This window comes from Podarcis raffonei, chromosome 13, assembly GCF_027172205.1.
Source record: "Podarcis raffonei isolate rPodRaf1 chromosome 13, rPodRaf1.pri, whole genome shotgun sequence".
NCBI lineage: Eukaryota > Metazoa > Chordata > Lepidosauria > Squamata > Lacertidae > Podarcis > Podarcis raffonei.
The window spans coordinates 27,978,616-27,995,201 of NC_070614.1; the positions used below are offsets into that span (position 1 = coordinate 27,978,616).

At 46.2% G+C, this 16,586-nt stretch overlaps 1 protein-coding gene across 4 annotated transcripts in view; it reads left to right on the plus strand.

The window, feature by feature from the left end:
* Positions 1-16,586, plus strand: part of CACNB1 (calcium voltage-gated channel auxiliary subunit beta 1) — a 45,551-nt gene that overhangs the window by 2,466 nt on the left and 26,499 nt on the right. For 3 of the 4 annotated variants that reach the window (XM_053359875.1, XM_053359877.1, XM_053359880.1), the window contains exon 2: positions 5,478-5,564. In XM_053359875.1, the coding sequence (XP_053215850.1) occupies positions 5,478-5,564 (87 nt within the window). Of the gene's footprint in view, positions 1-5,477; positions 5,565-13,292; positions 13,378-16,586 lie in introns of those variants that run through there. The other variant, XM_053359876.1, reaches the window with a different exon arrangement.

A 16,586-nucleotide genomic window follows, 5' to 3' on the forward strand; every position in this document is an offset into this window, starting at 1 on the left:
CACTTGTTCCTGCTCTCTGCCACTGACTTCCAGCCTCATCTCCCATGACTCAGATTCCTTTCATCTGGAAAAAGAGGAGTAATGGTTTGAGGTATTTGGATGGCACACCCAGCTGCACATGGAGAAGGTGCTCATGGAATCTCCATGGGTTGGTTTGGGAGTATACCAGTCTCTTGAGGAAACTTGGCACTAAACACACAAGACCACCCAGAGCTTCTCCCCCACCTCTGTATCTCCCAGCAGCTTCTACAGCCAATAGGACACTGGTGGATCTATCAACAAGTTTCAGAAGGGACTGCGGAGGTGGTATCAGTCTTCTCTATGGGGTAGGAAAATTCTAGGGTGAAGATAAGCCAACATCAATCTTGTATGATCTAGCTATTTCTGTTTTATCTAGAATTCCTGTCGTCTGCTGCTGTATGCTCAAATGTATATAGCAAACTGCATACTCAGCCCTTTTTAACAGTTCAGGCATAGCAACACTGCACTAAGCGCTCTGGGTACTGTGTCCTTGTTTATTTACTATATTTTATTATAATGGCCCCCTAGGTGGGTTTGCAACATAAACTCACACAGAATAAGGGCTTGTTTGTACACTGCTGGATTGATTGTAACCTCTGACTCAAACGTCCCTGTTCCATTATCTCAAAGTGCAAGATGGCTGTCTCGCTGCTTCTCTTGTTCATCATAGTTGTCATCTTTTGTACGCACTCTTCCTGAAGCACATAAGAAGCGCCTCAATGGCTCAGGCTGAGGTTTGCTCGGTTCACCATTCTCTCCAAGAATCCCAGCAAGCAGTAAGGAACCTGTAGCCCACCAGATGTTGTTGGACTCCCATCAGCCCCAGCTAACCTGGCCTGTAGTCAGGGGTGATGGTTGCAGTCCAGCAATATCTGAAACGCCATAGATTCCCCACTCCTGCTGCAAGTGGTCCACTGAAAACTGGCAGTGCTCCCCTAGCAAGTCCACCATTACCTGCTGCCCCACTCTTGCCCTAGGGGTAAAGGATTGGCCCAGGGAGACAAGGGTTAGTGTGAACCTGTGGTTCTGATGGAGCATGTAAGGAGGTTGCCAAGACCTTGTTTGAGTCATTTTAGGGAAGGGGTGCTAATGTATTTGACTCTAGTGAGCAAATGTAGGTACCGGGAGACAACAACTCAGATTGGACAGCAGGTCAGTTTTAGATAATATGAGAGGCCAAAATGTCCAGCCTCCCTCTCTTTTTGCGGGTTGGGTGGATGATAACAGAGTAAGTGGATCTCAGTGGCAGAATGTACTAAGCAAATGTACCTACCTGGTGCTGTTTGTGAGATCTAAGAAATGGGAGATTCTGTATTCTTTTTCTTTCATTTTATATTTTTCCTAATTTTATTCAAGTATGCTTACAAAAGAAAAAGAACAAAACATAGCTATCAAGTAAGCCACTGGTACATGTAGGGAGGTTGGAATATAAAACAGGTACAGACAACCAAGTACAGAAAAAGACAGCAGGATGCATTGGTGGTGGTGGTGTTTTAAAGATTCCAGGTTCTAAAGCCTACTTATGAGCTTCAAGGGAGTGTGAGAAATACCAGCTTGAAGGAAGACCTCAGAGGAGATATACCCCAAGCTGAATGATGGAAGAGAGTAGTAGCTCGATACCTTTGCCCTGTTTTGGTGGGAGTATCAAGCAAAGGCTTCTGGTGACAGAACCCACTATAAGGCCATCTTAGCCAAAATTGTGCCTTCTAGATGCTGTTGAACGAGAACTCCTATCATCCCTGGCCATGGGCAACATTGGCTGGGGCTGATGGCAGCTGTGCTCCAAACAACACCTGAAGTTGGCCACCTCTACATTAGAGTACGTGCTTGCTCCTATTGATGTGATGGTGAAATATGTGGTCCTTAAGTAGTTCGGTCTAGCTCAGTGCAGCAGCAATTACCCCCACCTGAACCTTAAACATATAGCCTCCCAGCACCAGCCATTCCCCCATTTCATCTGAAACTCGCAGAGAGTAGTGCTCCACCCACTCTCTTGGTGTGTGGAATGTCATGAGTGAGTCTACCCCTTTTCCTCCTTTTGTCCCTCTCTGTGGTCCCACCCCCACCCCCCCCAGGTGGTGGATCCCGACTGCTCTCTGCAGCTATGAATGACGCACGTGCCTTAATTAGAACAAGCGGGGAGGAAAGGCCTAAAAATACCCAGCCCTCCGGTCTCTGCCTCCTTGCCTTGCCCTGCCTGGCCTTAGAACTACGAGAACCATGTCTGCGGGGGCCTGGTAACAACTGCCTTCTCCTCTGCCAGCTGTCCCTCTCCCTCTCCCTGAGACATACTTGGGAAGTGTCTGGTTCATTCTAGCCCGCCCCCTTCCCCACGCTCCCTCTCTCAACACACCCTAGAGAGAAGGGTCTGGATTTTTCTGGGGACTGTCCCTCTGCAAAAAAAAAAAAAAAATAGGCATGGGGCGGAGCTGTGATTCTTAGAAGCAGGTGGAAGCATGAAGCCGGTACATTTATTTCCCCCCTCTCCAAAAAAGGAACCTAGTGATGCTTGTTTTCTATATAAAGAGAGAGAGGGAAACGCTGCCATGACCAGCAGAGGGTGATGAACTGGGCAGGGAAGGAAACAGGACTGTGGGTTATATGGCAAGAGGCTGCCTGATACTTACACACCTGAGGATGCAGGAGAGAGATTCCTCCTCTCTTTCTGCTTTGAGTCCTACACTTTCCTCCCTGCTCCTGTTCTTTTGCTGGCCTTCCCAAGTTATCTTCCTGCTCTCTCCCACTGAAAACTGTGCTTAGTTCTCTCCATCCTTTCCGGTCTCATATGTGGGGGAAATAATCCCACGGCCTGCAATATTATAGCAACATTTGCAACTGATCAGGGGCTTTCTCCAAATTCTCCAAGAATTTCTCATAATCATCTTGGCAGTTCGTACAACTGGGTAGGGAAGCCTGTGATCTCCTGGTGTCCCTTGGCTGGAGCTCCCATCATCCCTAACCATTGACCATGCTATCTGGGGCTGTTGGGAACTGGAGGCCAACTACACTTGGAGGGGCCCAGGTTCCACAGCACTCCAACAATCCTTGTATGGTCCAAACAGGCTTCCTCAAACTTGGCCCTCCAGATGTTTTGAGACTACAGTTCCCATCATCCCTGACCACTGGTCCTGCTAGCTAGGGATCATGGAAGTTGTAGGCCAAAAACATCTGGAGGGCCGAGGTTGAGGAAGCCTGGTCCAAAACAAAAAACAATTTAAAACATCTAAAAACATGTAAAACAGCCCCCCCCAGCTAATAATGTTAAGGTTGCCTGGGGCAGTGTCTTTCAGCCATAAAATCCCTGGGTTATGTTTCAGCCATCAATATTTTTGAGTTCATGCTGAAAATTAAGCAGCTGCACCTCACCAGAGAGGGCATTCCATGAATGGGGAGCTGCCACCAAGAATGTTATGGGTCAGTGCCAACTGGGCAACACCAACAGGCCCTCCCCTGCCTATCTCAGGGCCTGGTCTATAGAGCACTTTCAACAGCCTCCACCAACCTGGTACCATCCAGATGTTTTTGACTACAACTCCCATTATCCCCAGCCAACATGGTCATCCTTAGGCCAACTTTTGGCATCCTTAGCATTGGAGCCGAGTTGCAGAGTCCTTGCATCTGACATGACCCATACACAGCTCATGAATTTGCAGTGCTTACTCCGTTGCCCCTCCCATTAAGTGGAAATGAATATTCTCACATTCCTTTTTAACCCTTCTGTGCCTGTAGCAGGTTCGAGCACAAAACACATCCCAGCTGAGCTACTCCTTAGCAATGAATCAGTTGCATGTATAACTCTGGGCATGTTTGTGTGGAGTTATGGAGTGGCGATCCTAATCTGCGTTAGTGAAATGCGAGTACAGAATCAGTGTCTCTTTAGTTAGGTAAAAGTAAAGGGACCCCTGACCATTTAGGTCCAGTCGTGACTGACTCTGGGGTTGCGGCGCTCATCTCGCTTTATTGGCCGAGGGAGCCGGCATACAGCTTCCGGGTCATGTGGCCAGCATGACTAAGCTGCTTCTGGCGAACCAGATTAGCGCATGGAAATGCCATTTACCTTCCTGCCAGAGCGGTACCTATTTATCTACTTGCACTTTGACGTGCTTTTGAACTGCTAGGTTGGCAGGAGCAGGGACCGAGCAACGGAAGCTCACCCCGTCACGGGGATTCGAACTGCCGACCTTCTGAGCGGCAAGTCCTAGGCTCTGTGGTTTAACCCACAGCGCCACCCGCCTCCCTTGTCTCTTAAGCTACTGCAGACTAAAAGGAAGGTCATCTTTTGCATGTACCCTTGCGTGCGGAGTTCCTTTCCTTTTGCAGCTTTGAAGCAGTTTTTGATTGTTTTGATCCAGGGCCTTGTATGAGGTGTGGCTTCCCGTTATGCTTGCTAATATGCTTTGCAAGGTAATTAGTGTTTGGATAGCCTTCCACTACCATCTCCCTGTGCTCTGATAATTGGTGTCTGGCCTATGATGCTGTGGGTGGGCGGCAAGACCATCCAGGACTCTGAAGAGCAGATGGATGTGTCAGATGGTTTTATGGCCTTGCCATGCAGGGTCGAGTGGTGTGTGTGCATGTGTGTGTGAGAGAGAGGCCCTGTTTTTTCCATCTCCTCACAGGCACCCACACTCTGATTAGGTTTAGGCACAAGGATATATGAGAGAAAATGAGTATGTGTGGGAGAGAAGTAGCAAATAAAAACATAATGATATACATAAATGGAACAGAGTCTGAAAACCCTACTCAGTCTTGTTTTGACAACTGCCAAGGCCTGGTACTCAGGTAAATGTAATTGCCTCCTTATGCATATTGGAGAAGATCCTCTCTGATTACTGTGGCTGATGACCAGCTGCCCCTGTGTGAGGGTGGAGAGGATTCTGATTTCAGTATCAAAACAATTACAGCTCATCATGATTTATAATCATTTTGGTCCATGTTGGGACAGTCCTGTGATGTGTGGATTTATTGGCTAACCTCATCCACCCCCACTCTCCCTTTACCTTCGTCAGACACTATTCTCTATATGCCCATCTTACGTAGATATAAACTCTCCAAGCAGGAAAGCTGTGCCTGTTGCTTTCAGCACGTAGCAGACTTCTGGTACTGAATGTATTTTACCTATTTGTTGTCCAGTGTTTTTGCCTTCCTTGAGAAGATGAAGATACTGTTTCGCTCAGGTCTGGTAAACCTCTGGCCCTCCAGATGTTGTTGTGCTACAGCACCCATCATCCGTGTTCATTGACCATGCTAGTTGGGGCCAATGGGAGTTGGGGTCCAACAATATGGTACTGGGGAAGCAAGCCAAGGAGAACAATGGAAAACTAGGGGGTTATTTTGTTTTGTTTTGTAGCTTTGGTTTAGCAGTGAGTTGCATACACTTACCTAGGTCTGCGCTTGCATTTATTCCTACCACCTTTGCACACTCTCTGATCTTTGCATCCTCTTTAACCTCCTAGGGGAAATATAGCAAAAGGAAGAATCGCTTCAAACGCTCCGACGGCAGCACCTCATCTGACACGACTTCAAACAGTTTCGTCAGGCAGGTAAGCTCAAGCAGAGGGAGGGGGCTGGGAATCGAAGGGCTGCAGGGGCGTAACGTGAAGTTTATAACTGAGGGAATTCACATCTCTCACGTGCTGGTTGCTGCTTATTAGTACATGGCGTTTGAAAGAACAGCACAGATTAATTTCAATGTGCCCTGCTGTGATTTCTCTGACTTTGAGAATCTCCCTCCAGTGGGCAGCGTTTTCATTGCAAGTTTGCTATTTCTCCCACCTGCTGCAAAGGCGTAGCTCAAGGATGAGAAACTGAACGGGGAGTTTGGAGAGAGCTTTCAGGATTATGGCGATGGGAGTCAGGGGTGAAGAGATTCCTTCCCAAGCACATGCCTAGTCACTTTCCACGGCTCACAGGCTCTTTCTCTCTTTTCCCTTGCTACACCTCCCTGCTTCCCTTGCCTTCCTGTTTCTCGTCCATTGCCAAAGGAAATGCTAATGCGACCAGTGGATTGGCGCAATAGTTCATGCAATTATGAAAAAGCCAAATTACATAATTTGACAACGCTTATTCTGAACACTTACTTTTAAATGTCATGGATGCAGAATTAGGAATTCTCTCGAACTCTCTTGGCACCTTCCTCCTCTCAAAATATTTTGCTCTGGGCAATGAGGAATGTATTTCCATTTGTGGGTGGCAGCAAATCCACTTATTTCCCCATGTAAAATAACCAGTTAAATAGGAAGAAGCAGTGCTATTTTCAGGGGATACTCAAGTGTATGCAGTACTGGCACCTCTTCTGTTGTTGTTAAAAAGTGTGGCACTTATTGTAACAACTTTATGGTGAGTACTGGCACCTATTTTTCTAGAAAAAAAAGCACTGGGAAGAACTATACCTAAGAATGCAAACTGTGCTCTCTGACATAGATGCCATAGATCCACTTGGTCCCCCCCCCCCCCAGGGCTCTGTGAACAAGGCAGCATTTGGCTACTCAGGCGAACTACAATCCTACACCCACTTACCCGGGAGTAACCCCCACTGAACTCAGTGGGTCCGACTTCTGAGTAAACTGCTTTGTTAAAAAGCTGCAGCTGCAGCGTATGGAGGATCTAAATGCTTACAGAAGCCAAGGCAGCAAAGAGAGCAGTCTGCGTAGAGGTGATGAGAAAGAAATGACTAGAGGCTAAGATTCTGGAAATCAGTCCGTGCCTGTTATACAGTAAACCAGGGGTCAGCAACCTTTTTCAGCAGGGGCCAGTCCACCATCCCTCAGACCATGGGGTGGGCCAGACTATATTTTGGGGTGAAGTGGGAAATGAACAAATTTCTATGCCCCACAAATAACCCAGAGATGCATTTTAAATAAAAGGACACATTCTACTCATGTAAAAACACGCTGATTCCCGAACCATCTGTGGACTGGATTGAGAAGGCGATTGGGCTGCATCCGGCCCCTGGGTTGCCTACCCCTGCAGTCAACTAACAAAGGGGATGGCACTGATATCTGTTGGTTCCTTGTGCCTTTTTACCCCACATAGGAAAGTTTTCAGAAGGGCAGTCTGAGATCAAAGACAGGCCATTTCCTTTCATCCTTCAGCTTGGCTGCTAACTTGGCTGTTGTTGCTTTAACTCAGGGATGGGGAACCTCAGACCCAAAGGTCCTATCTCTGTCTGGCCCTTGGGACCACACCTCCTCTCCCTAGGCCACACCCCTCACCAGCTTTGGTGGATGGAGGAGACAGAGAGGTGTCTGAATGTCTGTAGAAACCAGTACAAAGGTAAATTTTGCACCTGTTGCTCTGCCCACCTTTGGCTGTGGATCCCCAATTGGCATGTGGCCCCCAGAAGGTAATGTGGCCCTCAGGCTGAAAGAGATTCTCCCCCCCCCCCCGCTGCAGCTCATCACTGTTAAGCAGTGTTTTGTTTCATTGCTATTTATGTTTACACAAAGGGATTATTAGCAAGGTATAAGCCCATCTGCGAGAGTCTAAGGTTCTGTTCCAACTATTACTTGCTGGATGTCCAGTGTTTTCATAGCTGGCTTCCTGGCCCCCAAATTCGACACCTGGGTGAAAGGTGCCAGGAACTGCACCTCTCCAACCCACCCAATGTGTTGGTTTTCATTTCGACCACTCTTGCAGTTTCTTGCCTCTGCAAATTGAGGACGAACAGAAACCTCTTTGTCCCTCACGTAGAGAAGCAGTGAGGTTGCCATAGCAATCCCCCATCTGGTTGAGTGTCTGGAACTGAGTGAGGAAGAAACTCAGCCCTTGTGTAGTAGATTTGTAAGAAAGAGGGTACAAAGTAAGTGCAGGAAACCTTGTTTCCTCTGATGGGAACCCTGTGGTTCAAACACTGCATCAGATCAGAATCCATGGTCTTCTACTTAAAAGGCAACGGGCGTCTGAGGTGAGATATGTACATTTCCATCCCCTTGCCAGGTGGAATCACTACTCTGTGCTCTCTGTCTATGCTAGAAAGAGACAGTCTTTGTCTCAAACTTTTCTATGGTTGCTATCTGGTAACTTTATCTGTACCAGGGTTGTAGTGCGCCGTTGTCCCTTGAGTTCATACTTAAGTTCTTCAATTGCATTTTAAAGTTGCTACACTCCTTTTGCTTTTCAGGACTGGCTATGAACTTTAGCCAAGGCTACAGCTGTTTGTACTCAACATCACATGGTCACACAAATTTCAAATTCTGTACAACTCTTGACAAATTCTAGTATTTTTAAAAGTATTCTAATTAAGCAAACCTGCATGTTTTGTATTGCATGACTTATTCTGCCTTGAAGACCCAAGTTGTTGTTTTCTAATGCATCTTTTTGGATGAGCAGTGGCAGAATGGAGGGAGGGAATAGAGTTTGATGACAGAAGCACTTCAGGGGCAGGAACTAGTGGGGGCAGTAGCTACATTCCATTTGTAGGGCTCCCCACATCCTAAAGTCTTTGGCCAGGTTAACATCAGAAAACATTTCTAAATCTTGAAAATAACACTTCCATCACTCTAGCCCTGGCCACAAAATGTGACCTAATTTCTATTGTGTCAGGATACAACTCAGGCTCAAGTTTTAGTGAGTCTCCGTGAGTCTCCCCTCTGGCTTTGCAGATGTCACCATGCCCTCCCATTTATTTATTTTTTCCTTTTCACATTTTGACAACAGTTACAAGGACTGGAAATCTTCTTTAAAAACATTTCCACAATAGGTTGTTGCCGATGAAAGCTCATGCTGCAGGTCAGAAGTAAATCCTATTGAATTCATTGGGCCTTGGCAAGTGAACTTCTGTTTGCAACCACAGTCTCACCGGTTCCTCTAGAATCTAAGTTAAAAGCATTCTTTTGTTGAAATTGGAGTGTTAATACGATAATATGGATGCAGGGGTAAATTTTCCTATTGCATATTACTGAGGTTCTGCTTAAATAGAAAAATTAAAGACTAAAAAATAAAATAAAATCTATGAAGGCCCTGTTGCTTCAGCGTCATCATGACCAAGTTGTGTCTTGCGTGGACTAATAGTCTGCCCCCTTTATAACACATCCGTCTCTGTCCTAGGCCCTGTGGTTTCCTCACCCGCACCCATTTTCTAATGTGTGAATAGAAAGAATCGGGGAATCGAAGGAGAGCTGCTGGGAGAGGAGGGATGGGGAATCTGTGACCTGAACTTGTGTTGCCATAGTGATGACGTAGGAGGCCGTTGCTATGGTGGAGATTCCTTGAGCAGGCCTCCGGCAGAGCACCAGAGCACTTTTTAAAAAGCGCTTGCATGTTGAGCGTTCCCTCCATCCACAGTCGAGGCCCTTTTGTGGTTCTCAATGCCGCTGCAGGGTCTGGAGAGGGAAGGAGGAACAAATCACAGCAAAAGGTTTATTTTTGAGACTCTGCAAGGACGCCGTCTGGGGAAAGGCAGGGGCTCCTGCTGGTTGGGAGGGGAATTATAAACACGGTGCTCCAAACAACAGCAAAACAACAACAACACTCCAAATGTCCATTATCTCCTCATGCCCTTCCTCTTCTGCCTTCTGGATATGAGTTTCCCACCTTTGTCCATAAGAGGGCAGTGTATGACTTCTGATGCCCATAGCCAAGAAGGCAAATTGACAAGCCACACCCCAAATTATGAAGGTGAGGGGCTGCCCCCCTCTCTCTTCTCCTTTTTCTCCTGATATCTTGTTACTCTGAGACCAGGGAAAAGGTGACTAGGAGAATGAGGTGGAGAAACAGTGGCTGTGTACACACTATAAAATACTTCTGATGCACATTCAAAGCCTTTCCCTGCCAAGAATTCTGGGCACTGCAGTTTACCCCTCACAGAGTTACAATTCCCAGGAACACTTAAGAAATTATGGTGCCCATAATTCTTTGCAAGGAAAGAATCTGCTCTAAATATATAGTGTGTACACAGCCAGTGTTATGATCTTGAAGCAAGAGAATTGATATGATTACCTAACGCTAAGGATTGTTGGTTTTACATAGAATAATGGAATCCTAGAGCTGGAAGGGACCATGAGGACCATCTAGTCCAATTCCCTGCACTGCAGGAATCTTTCGCCCAACTTGGGGCTTGAACCCAGGACACTGAGATTAAGAGTCTCATGCGCTACCAACTGTAGGAAACCGAAGTTAAAACCCCACCCCACTCCATGAACGTGGCTTTGGGCAAGTTGATTGTCTTATCTCTCAGTCTTATGTTCTTACTTAGCTTTTAATTTTTATGTTTTTTATTAATATATTTATATAGGCCACTTGGTGCACTGGCATGCAGTGAGGGCTCTGGTGAGGCTAATATGCTGCTCTGAGCTCTGAGATCTGAATGCAAGCATTATGTGTACATTTGAAAGTGATAAAATAAATCCTTACGCAACCATTTCCCAGGAAGGGCAAGGAATTGGAGCTTTTAAGTATGCTAGATGTTGGAAGAATCTTTATGACAGTGGGGAAAGAGATGCAGAAGATGCGGCTAGGAAAGCCTTGCTCATTCTTTAGTATTCAAGTGAAGCCCCAGCAGGGTTATTGAATCAAGGTGGAAAATTAAGGCTGCCAGAGAAGGAATTGACCTTGAATTGGGGAGAAACAAACAAGTGCTTCTCCATGGCAGATAAAAGCAGTTACATACACTGTTTATTTTTGTGTCTGTACAATTCTAAAATCTAAATTGATTTTAGAATTCTCTAAAATCAAATTTCTGTCAGAATTCTAGAAGCCCAATTCTCTTGGGTTTCAAAGAAGTTTCTGGCCCTCATGGTGGCAGAAGTGTGCTTGAAACCCTGTAGGTAGTGGCCACCATCAAGAGTACCACAAAAGCAGCAGGAGAGCTTGCATCCAAGAAGAAAAACCTAGGTGGGGTTAGGCTGACGAATGGGGACCCCATTTGGGCTATGCATGATAAATAGGATTTCTGCTACCCCTCTCCCCACCCCTTACATACACAACCTGCATCCTCCATCAACACGATATTTTCCACACCCAGTAAAGCAGATCAGACTGCTTGTGAAGACTGTATTTGTTGGATCATGGAACGTTTATGGCTATAATGTTTAGACAGATTTGCTGTACGTTATAGAGCTGCTCAGGAATGGCCCAACTATGGAGACAAGCTAGGCAACTGCTTGATCGCCAAAGTTCTGCATACATCTGCCTTGGCTACATTCAGAGATCACAGTAAACTATGGCTTATCACATTGGGAACAAGCTTGAGCCTCCTATGCTCCATGTTCTCCTCTCCTCTCAGGAGAGGAAACACTCAAGAGCTTTCACTTCAGTTTTTGGCTAACCACAGTTTAGTGTTACATCCAAACCCTTTAGTGCAGCTAATCCTAACTATGGTTAGTTGCAACATGTAAGCTTCATAATTAACAGTTTGAAGCAAACCAATGTGTTGGGTTTAGATAAAACATCATGCTGCAGTTAATTTAAAAAAAAATGGAGATATGAAAGCCTCTAAACTTCTCCTTATTGTTGTGTATGAGCTGAAGGCTCACCTAGGCTTGTTCCAATCAGGAACAATCATGATTTACCAGAAGGATGGGGAATCTGTGGCTCTCCAAGATGTTGTCGGACTCCAGCTTCTATCAGCCCCAGCAAGCATAGTCAATAGTTTGGAACTGTGGCAGTTGTAGTCCAACAGCATTTGTAGGATCATAGGTTCACCATCCCTGGTTTATTGTGACATCCAAACCCCTCCTCTGTCTTCGAAAGGTATCTTCTGCCTGTACATTTGTACGAGCTGTACAGACACAGCTTTTTAGCTCAAAAGCTTGATGCATTCCAGGTGACACAATCAAAAGCTTTCTGCTCTGAGTCAGCCACCCAGGACACAAATGCAGTTGTGAAGGGGAGAAAATAAGGAGTGGCAGGCATTATGAATGAAAATAATATCCCAGTCATCTCTTTTTATATGCTATGTTGTGCTATCATTTAATGTGCTATTTGTGGCTGCTTAGCATACATGTAATCCTAAAGCGTCAAGGGCAAAATCTGAATTCTCCTATGGCAGTAGTTTTCAACCCGTGTGCTGTGGCACCCTGGGGTGCCTTGAATGATAGTCAGGGGTGCCATGGGCAACACTGGCCTCTGTCCCTCTTTCCTTCCCTCCCTCCGCCGATGCCCTCTCACATCTCTGCCTCCCAAAGGCTTGCATGGCCTGTTTGTTGCAGCAGCCCTGGCTACAAGCTCCCCAGGCAATTGGTGCCTCTGGGGCTGGCCAGGGGGTGCTTCCCAGGCCCCTGTGAGTCACCTCTCTTTGAGGCGGGGGGGCAGCTCAGAGACCAGGGGCAGCAGCTGCCGTTGCCCAGAGGGCTCCGAAGGAGAGAAGAGGAGAGGAGGCTTAGGGAACACTCCACAAGGGAGGGTGTTCAAGAAAGGGTTGAGAGGCTACCAGCTCTGCAGGCAAGGGGTGGCATAGCTGGGCTCCTGAGCCCCACAGGGTGCCGCAGGAAAAATGGAGTTGGTCAAGGGAGCCGTGGACTCAAAAAGGTTGAAAACCTTTGTCCTAGGGCATCAAAAACCTTTGGGCCAGTCCTGGAACTAAACTTCTATCCTGCACAACCCCCACCCACACTGCCTTGTCAGTAAGTACCAATTGCCGTGTATTTACGCAGTAGCCTATTAAGCACACCATTTGTTACACACCCGCTTTGTACCCCTCCTCCCGAACACGCACTTCAGAAGAAAGCATGCAAGCTAAATGGCTTCATTCAAAATAAGAATAATCGGCATGCATTTCATTGACTTGCACAATTAGATTTGTGCAGAATCTGAAGCATCCTTGGCGTTACTTGGAAAGCAGTGTCCCCGTATGAACCTGAGCTTAGCAGATAAGCTCTTGATGTGCACCTACACAGCGAGTTACTAACCACAGAGGTGGTGGTGGTGGGGAATCTGGAGCCTCCTGATAAAATTGAAACTGATACTTTTAAAATGAGTTGGGTCCCCGCTTCCCTGCAATCAAGTCAGGTCTGTTGGGAGAGCTGGGTTTACAAAGCAGAATAAGCTGCATGATAGGGTCTTTTCCATTCTAACCCCTAATATTCCATATTGCAGAGGCTTCCCTTAAAATGCCTGGCTCTTCTCAAGGTGTTGCTTTTTCTTACTTTCTAACATCCCCACCCCACCCCCTCGCCAACTCAGAGAATTGGCTCCAATACAGGAGTCAACCAGAATGACTCCTGGCATAGCCTTGTGCCCCCACCCCCACTGCTGGGATGTTCAGTCCCTGGGCTAAATATACCCCAGCAGTTTGCAAATGTTGCAGTATGTTTGTAACCCGAGCCCCCAGCCATCAGGCAGAGCCACCTCTGTCCACATAATACCAGGCCAGGCAGCATGGAGACGCCCGGCGACAAGGACCCCAGACCCGTTCTGGTGAGCACTTGCACCCCCTCACCCTCACAGGCCTAGGCAGGGGGACCCCTTTTCTGTGCCTTGCCATCCATCATCCACTCTGCCATTAGCTTGGCCCCCACTCCGCCTTTGGGCTCTGAGCTCAAAATAGACCTTACTGCTACCCTCATGGGGTCTTCCATCCCACTGCGCTAGAAAACCTGTTAATCTGGCACTTCTTCCCCTACTCATTGCACCCTCCCCCAATTCTGTGTACTCCATTCCCTAGTAAGCCCATCTTCTGCCCACTCCATTGCCCAGGAAACCCACCTCCTGCCCCAGTCCCCTGCAAGGATATTAAAGCCCTTCTGCAAATCTCCCCTTACAGCTCTAACGTATCGTCGTTGTGGTACAGTGGATCTTTTTATTGTGATGTGGATTAGCTGCTGGTCTGTCCCAAATGTATTTTTAATGTTCATATTTCTTCCAACTGCACTTATTTGATTGGCAGGCTGTTACCAACCCCTGCTTAGATTTAAGAACTTTGGGATCTCTCTTGAAACGTTTCAGCCCTGAAAGTGGTACTGTTTGAGAGCTGGAAGATGTGTATGAAATCACCTTTCTTGTATGTGTAGTTTAGCAGGGCAAAATGGGCTAGGCGGAGAGGAAATCTGCCCTGTTATTTGAATGCACTTTTATTATATCTGTTGTGGTGACAAAGAATCCATGTCAGTAGCTGTGAGTAGAGCAACAGGGAATTGTGGCAATTTTGGATTTATTGATCCCTGGAACAAAATGTTATAGACTCTTTGTTTCCCCTTCCCAGTGATATACCTATCACAGTTCCTTTTCCTAGTCCATTCATTACCTGGTGGTTTTGACCACACAGAGGGACATTATTCATTAATTCTGACATGTGCTCTGGAAGAGAGTAAGAATGGTTGTATTGTCCCTAGCGCTCAAACTCCAGTATATCTGGCAACCCACAGCCAGAGCTCTTTGTAATTCACAGAAAAGCCTATCCAGACCTAGATGCTCCCCTTTTTGCTAAAGAGGATGCCTGGTGCTTGGGGAGGCAGGGGTGGTGGTGCTTAAGCAGACCCTCCAACAATTCTCCAATGAAAATAGGGACATCCCATTCCATAAGGATAATTTTCCTATTTATACCCCACACATCTTATTGGGCTGCCCCAGCACTCTGAGCAGCTTCCAACATATATAAAAACATAATAAAACATTAAATATTTTTAAAAAACTTCCCTATACAGGATTGCTTTCAGACGGCTCAGGGGTTGGATGACTCCATACCCTCCAACATTTATCCATTGAAAATAGGGACATCCTAAGGAAAAGCGGGAGATTCAGGGATCAAATCAGAAACCGGGACACCTTCTCTAAATCAGGGACGTCCCTGGAAAACAGGGACACTTGGAGGGTCTGGCTTAAGTGATAGGGGCTTATCCTTTCTCCTATTCCAAGAAGATTTAGGATCAACGTGTTTCAATTGGCATGTGAAGTAGAGGGGGAGAAGGCTGTGAGTGTAGGCAGGCAGGATGTAATTCTTGCATGCTGTGCAACAATATGGTGTGTGTTGCAGAAAAGATGTATAATTTGTACTGAGAGGGGGGCATAGTCCTCATTGGCAGAGCAAATGCTTTGCAAGCAAAGGGTCCCAGATTCAATCCCCAGCATCTCCAGGTAGGGTTGGGGAAGACTGAAACCCCGGAGAGCCACTGCTATTCATTGCAAGGTAATATAGAACTCAATAGCCCATGGTGTGACTTAATATAAAATGCCTCCCTGTGTTTATTAGTGCTCACTCACCCTCATCTCTTCTGAGCTGCTGAATAGTCAATGTTCGCTTTGACAAGTTTTTGCATGTGAGGCTCATGGCACCATCCTGGACATATCTACTCAGAAATATGCCTTGTTGAGTTTGGTGTGGCTTATGCCCATAGAAGGGGGCATAGGATTGCAGCTTTAAATCTGCTTCCAATTAAGTATATTTATAACAGACAAAATGTCACTGGTGACAATGTGTATTCTCCCCCCCCCCCACATTCTGCCCTGTTTTAACAGCAGGCCCATATGACACAGACAGCTGAAAGCCAGTTTAGTATCTTGCGTGAAATAGATATAAGATGTTCAGGGTGTTCTTTTTAAAAAACAAACCCAAGACAGAAACTCTGTTCCTGGAATGTGTTATGCAAATGTAGCAAACTCTGTTTGGTTTTAAGATGTTTGTGTTCTTTTATTTAATTGCATAATATTGGAAGTAAGAAATGCCAGGAGTTGGAGTAGTAGTGTGAATGTGGAAAGGATGGGCTTTTTGATTAGAACATTTGATGTGGGGATTGGTCTGGGCAATGGGGCTTTGGAGGGCAAGAGAATCCACCGGGGCAGTTAGCGTTCAGAGTGTTTGGAAGCAGAAGGTCCAAGTTCAAATTCCTGTTCCATCTTTGAGACTTGCAAGCTGGCTTCTGGGAAGTCATGCACTGTAAGGGATTGTTCTGAGGATAAAATAAGGTTGGGTGTATAATGTAACCTGCCTTGAGATAGAATGGAAAAGAGATCTGAAGTACTTAAGTGAAGGTGCATGGCATGGATGTTTTGGAAAAGGTAACCTTTGGTTATAAAGTAACTATTTTAACACCCCGAAATCCACATTAGGGCAACACTTTGATTAGGCAAACCAAAATATCACAAAATGGGCTGGCCTAATAAAGATACTGCATTTTCTTCTGGGTCAGCACAGCAATGTTTCCATTTTGACATTAGATTTCAAGTGAGATGCATTGGTACACGGTTTGGGGAACTAGGATTGTGAGACTGCGCAGGAATAACTCCTTGATATTTGGCCACGAAATCCTTGTACCAGTCTTACTCCAGTACACTGTTCACAAACCAATTTGGTTGGAGTGCAGTGTCATATCTGAATGCAGAGTGCTCAGCTCCTGCAAACATGGGTGAAGATCATTTAGATCAGACACATCTTGCTTCCTGGCCAGTTAAGTCCCCAGAGGTCATTTAGTGCCATTTAGGTCCCCTGAGGTCTCAGGCTTCTTTGAACTCTACCTTCAAGTTTTTACTTATTCGAAAGTCTGAGATCTAGGTTGCGTGCACACACTGTTACCTTTAAGACACATTCAAAGCAAAAACATTCTTTCCTTCAAAGAATTCTGGGTACTGCAGTTGGTTAAAGTTTGCTGGGAATTGTAACACTCCGAAGGGTAAGCTAGAATTCTTTGGAG